Source organism: Apteryx mantelli, chromosome 10, assembly GCF_036417845.1.
Source record: "Apteryx mantelli isolate bAptMan1 chromosome 10, bAptMan1.hap1, whole genome shotgun sequence".
In the NCBI taxonomy this organism is placed as follows: domain Eukaryota; kingdom Metazoa; phylum Chordata; class Aves; order Apterygiformes; family Apterygidae; genus Apteryx; species Apteryx mantelli.
In genome coordinates, this window is record NC_089987.1 from 17,288,974 (window position 1) to 17,303,548 (window position 14,575).

At 41.3% G+C, this 14,575-nt stretch overlaps 1 protein-coding gene across 4 annotated transcripts in view; it reads left to right on the forward strand.

Moving 5' to 3' along the window:
* The window catches only part of NKD1 (NKD inhibitor of WNT signaling pathway 1), a 112,305-nt gene that overhangs the window by 77,747 nt on the left and 19,983 nt on the right, over positions 1–14,575 (forward strand). For all 4 annotated transcript variants that reach the window (XM_067302571.1, XM_067302573.1, XM_067302572.1 and 1 more), the window contains one exon: positions 12,432–12,538. In XM_067302571.1, coding sequence (XP_067158672.1) covers positions 12,432–12,538 — 107 coding nt within the window. The remainder of the gene's footprint in view (positions 1–12,431; positions 12,539–14,575) is intronic.

Consider the following 14,575-nt stretch of genomic DNA (forward strand, 5'->3'; position numbering starts at 1 on the left):
CTGCTTAGTTTGGCAGTTAGAATAAAAGTCACCAAAGAACATGAGACTGGTAGGATTAGCAGAAGTTTTCCTGTGGTCATACACAGATCCAGGAAATTATAAGAAGCAGGTAGGCTGTGTGCCATGAGTGGGAGGAAAATCTTATGGCATAAGGCACTTGAGGAAAAAAGAAAAAAAAAAAAGTGTTTCTTAACATTAGCTGTTCCATTTGAGGGGGGTTGGTATTTGGATCAGAAGCTTTTGCTTGCAGAGCTGCCGTTTCAAGTGCAGCCAGCTTCATAGTGATGAAAGGCTGTTGCCATCCCATGGTTGTCCATAGCCTGTGTGGAAGGAGTTAGTGGTCTCCAGGTGTTTCCAAATGGATCTTTATGGTGCCTAACAGCTCCCACCCACGCTGGCAAGTGGCACACAGAGTGCCATGATGGAGCAGCAGTGAGAAGTGAGCAATTTGGTCACCGCGGAGGGTGAACTTCCCTCGTCGGCGCTGACCACTGCCTCACACAGGGTGTGCATTCGCTGCCCATGCCATGCCTGTTCTCTGCACATAGGATATCACCCTCTCTACCTGACAACTCACCACCTCCTACGTGTGTTGAATGATAATTTTTGATAAATAGTGTGTTTTGTCTATGGTTGGAGAATTTTGTTCTGAGTTATTTATCCTCTGCATTAGGCTGGGAAGATCCTAACTGCTTTAAGTAACAATTTCACGTTAATCTCCGTATTTAGCTCATTCTGCGGTGCTGGAAAGATGTTATGAACAAACACAAGGAAGCTGAATGTTTGGTTCAAGGACACAGTAGCAGGGCTGAGAACACAGCCTGGAGTTTCCTGAATCTGGGTCTGTTCTTCTTTCCCTTGCACTGTGATGGACAGAAGGTTTAAAGGTAGAGCGCACAACTAGCCTTTCCAATCCTAAAAACCTATCTATTCTTTATGGTGGCTGAAAAATGCCAGGTATTAATATTAAAAAATATTAATTTTGTGTAACGTATAAAATAAGATCTCAGTAGAAAACTGAGGTAGTGAAAAGGGAAGTGAACAAGCACTTCAGAAAGCAAAGAGTAGGTCCTTAGCGAACACTTTAAAACATGTAAAGCTTTTAAAATACTATTATATGCATGCTCAGGTATTTATAACAACATTTTTTTCCCATACTTTTTACTTTCACCCAAGACTGGCAACTTTTCTTGCTTTCACAGAGAAGCTAAGGGTCTGAGTTGTCTTTAAAAAAGGATCAATTGACACTAAGAATATTCATGTACCCTCGGCCAGGTGTGAGCCAGTTTGCTGGGGGGCAAAAAGTCTCCGGTGGGTATAGTTGTTGAAAACCGAGGTCTAGCAATCTCTCTAGTTGCTCCCCTTCTAGCATGGGAGACCCAGACCATCTGGGCGCATGTGGGGAGCAGGAGAAACGAAGGGCAGAAGGAAGCAGCGCAGGGAGATCTCATCAATTTGCCTTGCTCACCCTAGAGGTACCACATAGCTGCCTGGTGTCTCCGTGCACCTCCGCGCTTGCTGTGGCTGTGCACCCCCCCAAGTGGAGCCAGCGGGAAGCAGCGGGACTGAGCCAGGGCCCGGGCTGTAGTGGAGAGAAATGGGAGTCAGTGATGCGAGTCTTTTGCTCGGCGCATGAGATTTGGCAAGGCTGGGCCTGAGTGATCAGGACTCACCAAATCAGTCTGGGCTGCTGACATTTCCCTTGGGCTGTCAACATCAGAGGAGGATCTGTAGCAAGTGTAGACGTGTCTGAGCAAGCTGTTCATCTAGTCTAGTTTGGGTAGCAATCACAACACCTAACTTGTTGCTCACTGTGGGCAGACCTGCTGCCAAACCTGTATCATCATCCGGGCTGGCTGGATGTGACCTGCCGTGTTTGCCTCTGTGTCCTGCTCTCCTGCCTGCTCTCCTGCCTCTGCAGTGGCAACAAAGCTTGAAGGCAGGATCTACCATCGGTTATGCCTCAGCAAACTGAGGGGCTCAGGGGCATCTGCGAGAGACCGTTGATATAACGTGTAAGGTACAGAGATAAAGATACCTCACTGTATGTGTGCAACAGTTTAAAAAAGTACTTGAACCTTGCCCTGGGACATCCATCACCAGGAACAAAGACTGAAATAGGGGAACAAGTCAGTTAGGAGTTTGAAAACAATCTCTCTGGAAGCATGATGAATACCAGTGGTTTCATTTATTCTACTTGAAGAACAAAGGTCCTTTTCTACTTTTAATTTCCCAGCAACGATTATTACCAGTTATTTTTCTTGTAGCTTTGACCACAGTTCGTGGAGGTTTTATTAAACATGTTTTTGAAAAGTGAGTCAAAATGCCATTCTTCTCTGATTCTCTTGTGACTCTCTTTTTTTTACCCATGCGAAACTAGAGCATATTTCCAGGCAAAGATTTGGGGCCAGATAATACTCTCATGCTGGTGTTCATGGAATCATTCCAGTTTTATGCTCTTGTAATTGAAAGAAGTTTTGGCCCTTGCTATTTCAGAGGACAATATATTCGTTTCAAATCCATTGCCTTTACATGAAACATTAAATTCATTTTAGGAACCTTGAATAGTGGCTGCATTTAATAGACAATATGTCCTGCTGTGACTTCCAAGTATTCCTAAAGTTACCAGTTCTCCTGTGTTTGACTTGACCTTGACACAGCCAACCAAGTTTTCAGAGTGCTCATATTGCTGGGTTTGTGATGGCTTTCTGCAGTGGGCTTTTGTTTAGATACCCTGTGCATGCTCCTGTAAGTCCTTTCTCTCCTACCTGTAGAGGTTTCACCTCTCTGAGTGTCTCACGTGATGATACAGTTTATGGCAAGATTAAATATTTCTTACTCTTCTGTCATGCATTCAGAAGTAGAAACCATCTAGCCGGGCTCGAATTTAGGAGCCATCATTTTATGCAGTTTGTAAAGCTAGAGCGATGCCTGAACCTTGCGGCTGGATATTTTAGACACAGCAACCTGTCATCTTGCTGAGCTGAACAAATACACAAGCATGTACATCCAGACGCATAGAGGCAATTTCAGTGAAAAGCAGATTGCTTTTGCTAGTTGCTATTGCAAATTCAAAGTGTGTATCAGTCAGGGTGCTTTTGTGTGCTTCGACTCCACTTCTGCTGCAGTAGCTACAGAAACCCAAAGTTTTACCTCACCAGGCAGAACAAGTGCCCTTTGTTACCTAGACAGATTACAGCTTTCTCTAAAGTCTGCTCTTCATAAAAGCCCAGCTTGAACAGTGGAAATTCTGACTTGCCTCAGATACTGAGGAGACTTTTATAGTTTCAAGTAGCTCCAGGGTTATATTTTAAAAGTTGAATTTCATCACATGTTTCAAGTTTGGTGGAAAAAAAAAAAGGAAATGATATTTTTAGCAGAAAAAAGTCCCCCCCCACACCTTTTTTTCTTAACAGATGTTTCATCTCAATCATATCCAAACCTCAAAGCACAAGTAGCAGTCAACCTTATTCTCCTGTGGAGAAAAAGATAAAATGTCATTTGTTTGGAAGAGGTTTTTTGTAACCACAACTAGTTTGTGAGTAAAAGCAAATAATAAATGCAGCACTATGGGATTGTGGAAATGAACCTGAAGCAACATTTCTGCTCTTGAAAGAGCTCGGAGTCCAGCTGTTCTTATTAGATGGAAAGTCCCAACCCCCAGCCTACCAAAAAAAACCCCAGTAATCAGGTTTTTCTTACTTTATAAATCTGGTCCAGCAATCCAAGTCCTTTCACCGATGCAAGATGTCATACAAAGTGCCCAACTTTGTACTAAAAATGATTGAAAGCTGCAAAGGCAACAAAGAGAGAGAAGGAATAGTCATTGTAAAACAAAATACACAGAAGTAGTAGAGCTGCTGCCCGAGGAATTTTTGCGGGGCTGCAGAGGAGCCGGGGAGCGTGGCCATGCAGTGCTGGCAGGGCACTGGCATGGCCACTCCAGGCAGCCTGGGCTGTGTGTGCAGAAGATTTATTTAGGGGCAAGTTATATTCCCTCTTAAGGGTTTGTAGGCAGGAACCTAAACTCTGGTATTGCAGACCCTTTTTTGTTGCTGGTAGTTTAATGAGCCTTTATAGTGTGTGGAGCCATCCAGGTGGGGGAGGATGTTCTCGACAAAGCTGAGTTCAAAGGTGGCTGCTGTCATCACCCTTGCGGGAGCCGAGAGCCCCATGGAGCCCCTGTCCCACTGCCCCAGCCTTCACACCCCTGCCCAGCGCCATGGGCAAGCAATTGTTGCAGCCCAGATTTTGAGATGCCACGTTTTAAACAAAAATCCCCAATGATACTGTCAAGGGAGGAATATTGCAAGGTTTTCCACTAAAGAGGTAGCTCAAGGGGGAGCGGACTCGGGTGCTGCAACGTGCAGGCTCTCGGGAACCATGGGCATGCTCCAAAATGGGGCTGTCTCCTCTTTTGGGTTGAGAACAGTCTGTGGCACAGGGAGCTTCCACTGCTGGCTGTGGTTTTCAGGCCATCATACAGATGTTAACAGCGAGCAGTTACCTGCGTTTGCTGTGTGGGAAGCGTTTTCTGTAACGAGGTCCTGTGTGCTCTCTGGACTTTAAGCTGGCTGGTGGGGTCCAGCATTTCCAGAGTTTTTAATTCTCTGGATGCTGCCCGGTGTGTGATGCACCCCCTGAGTACCATCGCTCACCAAGTAGAAATAGGGAAGGGGACTCGTGTGTGTGCACACGTACATGTGGACCTATTAGTCACTATTGCTTTTCAGTTGTACAATGTCTTGTAGATAAATCTCTCTTCTCACTCACCCCCACATCTCTTGGGCAGCAAGGTGTAGGGCTCTGCACATGGGAACATTCTGAACTCACTACCAAATAGCAACTACAAGAGTTGTCACAACGCTTAAAGTAATGTTACAATATAGGTCCTCAACACTGCTTTCTGTAACAGGCCAGCTTTGTGAGGGTCACAGTGACATTCTTTCTCACAGGAAGCAATTTTGATGAAATGAATCTTACAGTTCAAATATCTTCAGAGGCCCCATTATCATAGCAAAGGTGGTAAAAACACGATTTTCCCATTGAACATCTAAGTCAGATAGGAACGAGTTTGATATCAAAGTCTACATTATTAATAACATTACCTACTCCATCTTCATTTGAATAAAGGATTATGTAGCCTCTGTTTTATTTTTTCCCCCTCTTCTCTTGTGAATCTCAGGGGAAAAAATTCCAGGGAGATAAGGAAAATTAAAGACAAAAAATTCTATATGAATGCACATATCTGCAATTTATACTAAGAAGGGATTTTAAACACCACAGTTGTTACCTATACTAACCAAAATCAGTGTATGGCCATCTTTAGAGAAGAGAGGACTTTCTTCTTTTCCTTTAAGTTACAAATTATCACTTGATGTCTTCATCTGTCACTTTTCAGTGAAAGAAGTAAGCACTTTGCAGTCCCATTTAGAGCTCCAGGGACACATAATACTATTAGAAGCTGATAAGTGGTCCATATGAAAGTGACAGTTTTGACTTAAGCATTTTCCTCTATTAAATGACATAGATTGTTATAGCAGATTGCATTCTGATAATGTGGCTTTTGATATGCCCACTGATCAAACACAAATCTTGCTACTGCAGGTATCATCCTGAACTATTCTGACCAAAACTTAGAGATTTCCCCCCCCTTTTTTAGATAGGGGAGGGGAAGGAGAAATGATTTCCTTTGATCTCCGATGAGGAAGGGAAAAAAAAGGCTGTTCTGTTCAGGCTTTTGGCTAACACAACAAACAGTGTTTAAAATTTAACTTTGCTTAATTAATTAGTAATTCTGTTTAGTGCTGTCTGATCTTCATCCAAAAGGTATTTTGAAGCTTGAGAACTGAACATCAAAGTATATTGGGTGAAGATGGTCAAGTAAGGCACTTAATCTGGCAGTTGCTGTTGATGAAATACAGCCAGTTGGGGAACTAATTGGGAAAGAGAATTGTAATCTGGCAAAATTCAGCAACTCCCTTGTTAAAAGCAGTGTGTGGGAAGTCCAGGTTTAGTGTTTAAATGCATATGAGATATTGGCTAGCTAGCCAAAGGAGACAGTATTGTCCTTTGCATGCATGCCCTCACTGCAATCCTTTTTTTGGTAGAGAGATAATAGAAATATTTCCTTAGGAAAAAAAAAACCAAAAAAACCCACCACCACCCCCAAGCAATGACCAAAACAAGAAACCAAACCTAAACAGAAGTTTGTTGTGCTTATGTATCAAAGTTGGAAAATACTTCTATTTGTATGTGTCAAATTTTTGGGACTGGCAATAGGAATCGAAGCTTGAGGGAGGTGTTGCTGCACAGATCTGTGAGTCTGAGTATTGTTTATTCAGGCGAGAATTTGTTGTGTGATCGCATTTGAGTGAACTTGTTCAGCAATTCCCAAATGTCCTAGTGGTGACTAGTCGGTCAGAATCATTATCTGATGCCTGAATGATTCAAACATATTTTGTTTGTCTATTTTTGTTTGTTGTGAGCCGTCACACAGCCTGAGTCACAGCCCCGCTGTTTGGTGTTCTGTGCTTAATCAGTTCCCCTTGATAGGGAGCTGGCAGTAGGTCTTGTGACACCATGAATCTTCTTTTTCCTTCCATTCTGTGGTCTATAATTGAATCTTTAATTTGTGTTGTGACCATCAGGAAGCAGTGAAATAGAACAAGATGACTTCTCTCCGTGTTTTCAGGTTGAATGTCTAACCCAGACTAGTATGAAGCACCACTGGTACAGTTCTTGTTAAATTGGTTTTGCCTGCTACCACTGCACTTAAAAAGAACAATTAATTTCCCCGCAGTAAGTTTCAGAGAAGGCAGCTTGAGCCTCGTCCTTCTGAAGGGTGTGTCTAATTCATCAGCTTCAGCTTTCAGCCAGAGAAAGCTGAATACACACGTTTGGCACTGACCCAGGATGAGCCTAGTTTTCTATGTGCTTCCTCTTGTGACTGTGGACCGGGAGTGTAACTTGCCTGTTGGTCCTATTCTGCATGTGTTTATTTGCTGCTGGAGAAGAGGACCTTCACAGAAGCAAAGCTGTTTCCCTCAGAGATGTATTTCATTCAACTCTGAAGTAAAGATGCAATGTGTGCCTAAGGGGGGTGATGTTTCTGTATTCATGGCCTCCAGGAGAACTTGAAAGTGAAATCTGAATGTGAATGCGATTGTTTGATTAAAGGACTTCTCAATTTGGACTTTCAAGCATAGTTATTATTGCTCCGTTTGTCATTGTGCAGTCAGCAAAGAATGTCAGTCATGTTTGTCAAACCTGATTTGCAATGAAAAGATGTTGACAGAACCAGATAATTTAGACATCAGACTTCAGGAAAAGAAGCACAGTTCTTTTTCTATCCCTTCTGTCGTCATAGTCTCTGACTTTACATTCTGCTGCATCTGCTAGGTCTATAAATTTGAAGTGAAACCCTTACCCTGTTGACATCAATAGGAATTTTACTACTGAGCTCGGCTGGACCAGCTCTTCGATGCTCAATTCCACCAGCTGAATATTGCTACTGAAGTTCAGTTTGAGCTTTTACAGAAGTGCTCACGTCTTCATCTCTTTTTCTTGTTATTTCTATTCATTTTTTAGTTTTCCTTTTATCCTACTCCCCCACAAGTCCCAGATTCTAATGTGTGGTTTGTTGCTTTTGCCCACGTAGATGCAATTTGGTTGTCCCATTGCTTCTGCTAGTCCTTTTAAAGCATTGCTATGGAATCCAGTCTATCCAGTTTTAGGGGAAAACTAATAATATTCCACTTCAAAGGATTTTGTTTCACATATGCCAGATGCTGAATTTCATAGGTGGCGTTTTCGTCAGTTCTCCAATTTTACTTTTATTCTGCTTTCTCTCAAAAATTACATGGTAATGACCCTGACATTAATTTCATAGCTTCTCCTGTAGTTCTACTTTCCGAGCTAGGGCACTGTAATCCATCTGATACCTTTCTAAATAACTGCCATACCAAACAGGCTCTGAAGTAGTTCATCTTTAGCCTGAATTCTCATAACTACTGTGCAAATTTTGACTAAGTAGCTGTAACTTAGACCTGAGCATCCATTGGAGTTGCATCCTTTTTTGTTTTCTGGCTACAAGATTCTCTTAATCCTGCCAACTAAAATGCTTGGTGCAGCTGAAAAAAAAGTGAAACTATGTCTGTATTTTGAGAAGGAAGATCATTTGCTATGAAGTATGGTGCTTTGCTTGAATGGGGCTTTGAGAAACCTGAAATGACAAGCCACCCGAATGACGGTGAAAGTTAAACACTCACTTTTCATCTTGACTGCAGCTCTGTTTTGGCTTTCTGATTTTTTTACCTTATTCCAAGATGTAAGACAGGTGAGTGAAGAATGTTTGGCTGTCTGAAGCGTAATATTCTATACTGACTTAGTACACTCAGCACAGCAATCAATTTTACCTCATTTCCGTGATTTTTTTGGTGATTCCTAAGGAGCAGTTAGAATTATTACCCACTTCTTTTCTTAAGGATGAATAAACCTTTGAAAAAAGACCTAATTCTTCAGGGATGAGTCTTAATACCTTTAAAATGGTGTTCATTCTCTCCTTCTCTTCCTCCCCCACTTCAATTATGAGCAATTGGGTGGTAGTAATTAACAATCCTTAGAGAGAAACATCTGCTAGTACACTTAAGCCAGTCAGTTTGTTTTTCATGAAAGAATGGTATTTCACAATTTTTCCAAGTTAATATTTTTCCTTTATTGTCTTTCCAATTTCAAATATTGTCCAGACGCATTTTTATAGTGTCTTAAGGTTATAGAAGTGGATACAAGACCATTAATAATGAACAAGAAAAGAGAACATCATAAAGAAAACATATGCAGTATTTCAGTTCATGAAACATTCTGCTATGGAACATTGTTTTTGAGAGCATATGGTTATTCCCATGAGAAGTAATAAATATACATTTTTTTCCAGTTGTGGATTCCCACAACAACAAGGGTAGCTTTCTCTGTGTATTTGTCTATATAGTACATTCTCTTTGTCAGGACTTGTTATCTGAGTGGGGAGGTAAGTAAGTATTTTTGTACAGATGATATATTGTACACGGACCTGTTTCTGATGGCCTAGACTTTGGAAACACAAGTCTATTAATTCTCCACAGTCCTTTGAGATAGCAATCTTGTCTGGTCTAGTTTAATATCATTGGCAGAGCTGAAAGGAAGTTCACATTGTGAATATATCTGAACCTTGGCATGCAGCTTGCTCATGGATCTCTGTTTACAGGCTGCCAGTTTTAACTGTCCCAAGCAGACATTCTCATTTTATTTATAAGTAGCTTCAGCATGTGTTTGTAGCCTTCATGAAGTTGAGCAGCGTGTCAATAGTCAAAATTAAGTATAGAAACAAGATACAAACATATATACTGCTCTTTTCAGACAAAAACAGTCGTATTCCAGTATGTATTTTTTAATGTTCATTAGGTTTGCATAAGGCAACCAAGGATATATGCACAGGCACATTTTTTGATCACCCATATGTATTATTTTAATACATCCATATTCCCATTTAAAGTCTCTTCATTTAGACGACTTTTTTTTTGCTGAATGAAACCTGACATCAAGATGAGATCACCAGATTTCCCCATTTCATCTGAGCTCAGAAATGAGTAACTGATTTCAAAGGATAATTCCCTGGAGCAGCAAGGCCAGTGAGTTCTTCAGATCAAAGGTCAGCGAAGCTCGAAGAGGATAATTTCTGGCATACAGTATTTAAACTCTCTGAAGGAGTGTACTGCAAGATGTATCCCCTCCTTCCCCAATAGTTGAACTCTTGTTTTTTGAGAAAGCTAATTTGTCAGAGCACATTTTTTCCTCTGTTACATAAATAATACATTAAAGTGAAAGCTTCCTATTTCAACTCGCATACTCTCCACCTGGAAAGGTTATTGAACATGCCAGTGGAAGTGCAGTTCTTGAAGCCCAAAGGTGACTCAGTGGTAGTGGCTCTGTTCTCGCTGAACCACCCAGCTAAGGGTGCTCTTTGCACACGTGAGTAACTTGCAGTGGAAGAGCACACAAGTGAAATCAGAGAATACTTGATAAGACACTTCACTTGGACGGAAAAAACCAGCAAAGAACGTTGGGGCAGGGAATATTCGCCTTTTACAGGATCTGCTCCTCAATTCTCTCAGCCTAATGTTGCCTGGGATGCTGAGCTACAGCCTTAATGGACAAAAGAACAGTGTAGAAGTCTTTTGGCCATTATGTACATTTATATGTTGAAAAGTATGTGTGATAATAGATGCAGAAGTTCTTTTCAGTTGGTTGTCCATTATTCCAAAGAGCTAAGGGTCATACTAGCCCAGCTTTCACTTCACAGTCCCTAGCGATTGATTGTGAAGCTGCAAAAGTCCCTCACAACAAGTGTGTCTATTAGTTTGGTTAGATCCATTCCTGTGAGAAACTGGTCACTGATACAAATGAGCCACTCAAAATCTAGGGACATATTTAATAGTTGCAAAGAACCTCTGATAATGTAACTGTCCTTATGAAGGCCCTTGTTACCTTTTCATTTCTAGTTGCTTTTAGAATGAAGCTGCAAGGCTGGATAAAGGTAGATTGTTTAAACTGTTTCCAGATGTGGTCTTTTTTGTTTGTTTTATGGGGGTCTTTTTTTTGGTCTTAGCTTTGAATTTCCAAGAACATGGAGTTGTGTTTATGGACAAAGGGAGTATAAGGTATATGGCTGTTATTCAGATATACTTCAGAATTCTGTATCATAAGTAATATGTGTTATAATATGTGTATTCATTATGGTAAGCATTGTACAAAAACCTCCTAATAAACAGTCCCTGCTTGTCCAGTAACACCCAGTTAGATGGACAAGGAAAGGTACTGTCATGAGGTGAACTTTCTCTTGCTTGAGCTGACCTTCCTCCTTAGCTTGTGTGTGGTGTAGGGAATCCAAGCAAGGCTCGTAGTAGAAATCAAAGTGTATTGGTTGTATATCATAAACTGCGCGATTATTTGCATTTGTACAGTACATTGTGCGTCTGTCTGTGGAAGCTGGCATTGGTGTAACATCAAAACTGCCCGTAAATATCAAAGTCGGGAAATTCCAAAGGTTAAGGTTTCTACCTCATTGCTCCCTTGTCTTTACTGCATATCTGGGGTCTTTGTAGTATACCACAGATTTCAAAAAAAAAAAAAAAAAAAAGTGTTAAATTTAAACAAAGAAGTAAGACTAGACAATGTGATACGTTGCAGTGTGGCAGTCTGAGTGTTATGACAGAAACCTTAGCTTTTGGAATTTCTGAGAGTGTAAAGCTATGGTAAGGGGAGATTTTTTAAACTGCTTGCTCCGATTTGTGCAAGAAAATGTTGAAAAATGGCAAATACAACTGCCTTGTCTGGTGTGGTAGTGCCTTACTTTCCTGGGAGAGTGCTTGGGAGGCACCTCAGTAGCGCTGAACACCAGCAGAGCCAGAGAGTAAACCCCGTTTGAAATGACTTACTCTGAAGTGAAAGGGATCATGTTTCCCTTTTTGTAAGGAATCTGACTTTACTGAATTGGCGCTTATGTGAGATCTTACTTACAGAGGCATCCCCAAGAAATGGTTCCTACATAGCATTAGGATAAATGTATTGGATAAATGCAAATGCCACACTGCAAGAGAAAAATGCAGACTTTAAGGCCTACGTTCTTGTAATCTGTCTTCTATTTTATGGAGGTAGGCAGGATTACTGATATGCATAACAGAGTATGGGCGTAACATTATTGGCAGAAGCACTTGGATATGAAAAAACATATCTAAAAAAATTGAGAGCAGGGCTGAAAATCTCTGTGTGTTTTCATAGGTCTAATAAATATAGAATATAGAATTCCTTTTCTTGAGCTATCGTGCTTCATTACCTGCAGGGCTGAGTGCCTCTTTACGAGCCAAAGGCATAGGTTTATGGCTGAGTTATAAAGTTCCTGGGCATTTTGTCGTTTATTCCTCAACAAGAGTTGGATATATGTTAATGCTGATACTGTTTCTCAGTGCTATTGAATTATGCAAGTGCATAGGTGAAATATATTTTTTCAGGCATATTTAAAAAAAAACACTGCTTAACCTTTCAGTGAATGCAGTGTGTTTTTTGCATGTCACAAACCTTCAGTGTTTTGCAGAATTATTCAACTTGTTTACAGTAATGGTTCTGCTAGTTTATATTCTCATAATACGGTGTTTGAACCTCCTCTGACTCTAGCAAGGTTAGTAGGAGAGGCTGGGTACCAAGAGGTGGTGGTAGATTGTCTGCTGAAATAATCCCAGATGTGCAGTGAACACAAAGGCAAATCAAGTTTAATGATCCTCGCATACAAGTTTGTTGAAATCACTTTCACACTAAATAGGAAGACTGATTTGCAAATATAATACTACTTTGACATTCCCTTATGAGAGTTTTTTTCTTAAACACATTTTTTGCAGTGGCTTTGCCTCCAGAGAAGACAGATGGAGTTTGCAGTGGAGATGAAAAGAAAGTGGAAAAAGAAAGCGACACACGCACAGGTTCCAAGAAGCAACTAAAATTTGAAGTAAGTCCTCTATATTTTCAAGTTTCACTGTACTAACGTAATTAAGGTAGATAAATAACCTGTGGCCCAAATAGTGCCCTGTGATGCCTGTGTGTAGCTCCTGTTGATTGCAATGGGTACCTGAGGGAGTGGAATTGGCACGAGTCTGCATCTTACTATCAGTGGAATCATTCCTTACGTGGTGACTATTGAGTTTTATTTCCAAGTTTGGATAGAATCAAAAGATGATGATCCCTTGGCAGGTTCTGAAATGTAGAGTAAGGAAAGCTGTTTGTTTTCATCCTCTACCTGTGATCCTTTCAGAAGTAATTTACTATGCACCCACTGAGTTATCCAATCTTTAGATTGGTTTTTGTGGACGATTGCACTTGGTTAAATCTTCCTAGTGTAAAAGATGTTAGTGAGAGCTTACTTAACCACCAGTCTTCTGTGCCTGGGCCTCCAAAGTGAAATAACCTTGATCTACCACACTGGAAATCCCTCTGATCAGATGGGAGGAGGAAGAGGATCCGGGGGGGAATGAGTCGGATGGTCTATTTCCTTGTAGACTTATAAACATCATAAAACTGCCAGACATTGTGCATAGTTGGCAGGTTTTGTTTATATAGGGAGCAATTTAATAAATATGAGTATTGAAACATGCTGTCATCCAGCTAGAGGGTTGTCTGTCTTGGTGAACAGAAAGATACTCTGGTACTGGCAATCAACAGGAAGAGTTTTCATCTCTCTGCACTCGCAGACATGGCAAACTTCTACCTTTCAGGGCTGTCAGCCTGTCACATTAATGAGCTTCGCGTTCCTCCAGTACTGTTTAAAAGACCATCCAGCCACCTTGCAGCATGGCTGCAGTCTTCATTTCCTTCTCTTGAGAAGGTTTAGTAATCTGGTACAATTTACTCTTTACTGTTTTAAGGCTGATTAAGAGGCAGTAGCTCTCCTGTATGCAGTTCAGGTGTTGCTATGTGCTTGTGTGCCTTGTGGGTGGAGGTGACTTTTGTTCCTGCCTTTTTTGCACAGGGATATCTCTTTTTGTAGGCACATTTTATATTCTACCTTGAGGAGCAGACATTTGCACACAGGAAAGGCATGATAAATTGCAATTACCAGTGCCCTGATATTTGACTGTTGGAGGGCACCTGTCCACACAGTCGGTGCCAGTGGAGCTGGAACTGCACCGTCCCAGCAAAGCCCACGTTTGTTCCCAAGTAGTTCTTGGCATGCCATAAAGGTTAGCACTTGGTACCAGGCTCCATGACTAATGCAGGGAAGATTGCCGTGGCTCTTAACGAAGCAAAGCACATCCTCACGTAAAGATGTTATGTTAGGCAGCATGGGACAGGGAACTATTAATAAGCAGCAAGAAACCAAGTATTGATATTTTTTCCTTTGTTCTACAAATCAAAGTTTTCCAACTGTGTCAGCTAGGGGCTAAGAGATTGGTAAACATTTTCATTTTATGGCCAAGTATAAAAGAATCAGAAATGCAAGTGTCGAGACCAGAGGTCTAAATCTGAGGTGGATGTGATTTGGCTCTTAAAGGTGCTGGGAATGTTTGTGTAATACGAAACTGTGTTTCCACAGCGGAGTGTGGGGCACTTGGCAGCTTTCAGGCAGGCTTGTTACGACAGGGAGAAGCCTGCCTTTGAACTCGGCAGGGGACAGGGGGTGCCCGTAACTGCTGTAGGGAATTGGTTTCAAGTCAGAAGATCAACCAGGTATTTTGAGCTCTATCATGCTGAAGCTATTTGGAGCTGTTTATTTTACTTGCATACAGTGGCTTTCATTTTAATTGCACTGTAACTTCTCTGTGTTGCCTTGTTGTGGCTCTGGGTGAGTCTGATTGCACCGTCTTGAGCGAAAGCAAACAATTTACACCCAGGTGACTGGAGTCAGGCAAAGTGCATCCTTTGTTCTTGGCTGAAGTTTTGGGTTTGGTTTTTGGAATTTTTTTTCCTTGAACAAATTGATTCTTTCAGGCTTTCCCCAGATCACATTCTCACTAGCAGAAGCCCAGCTAAAATAAGAGTCGGGCACCAC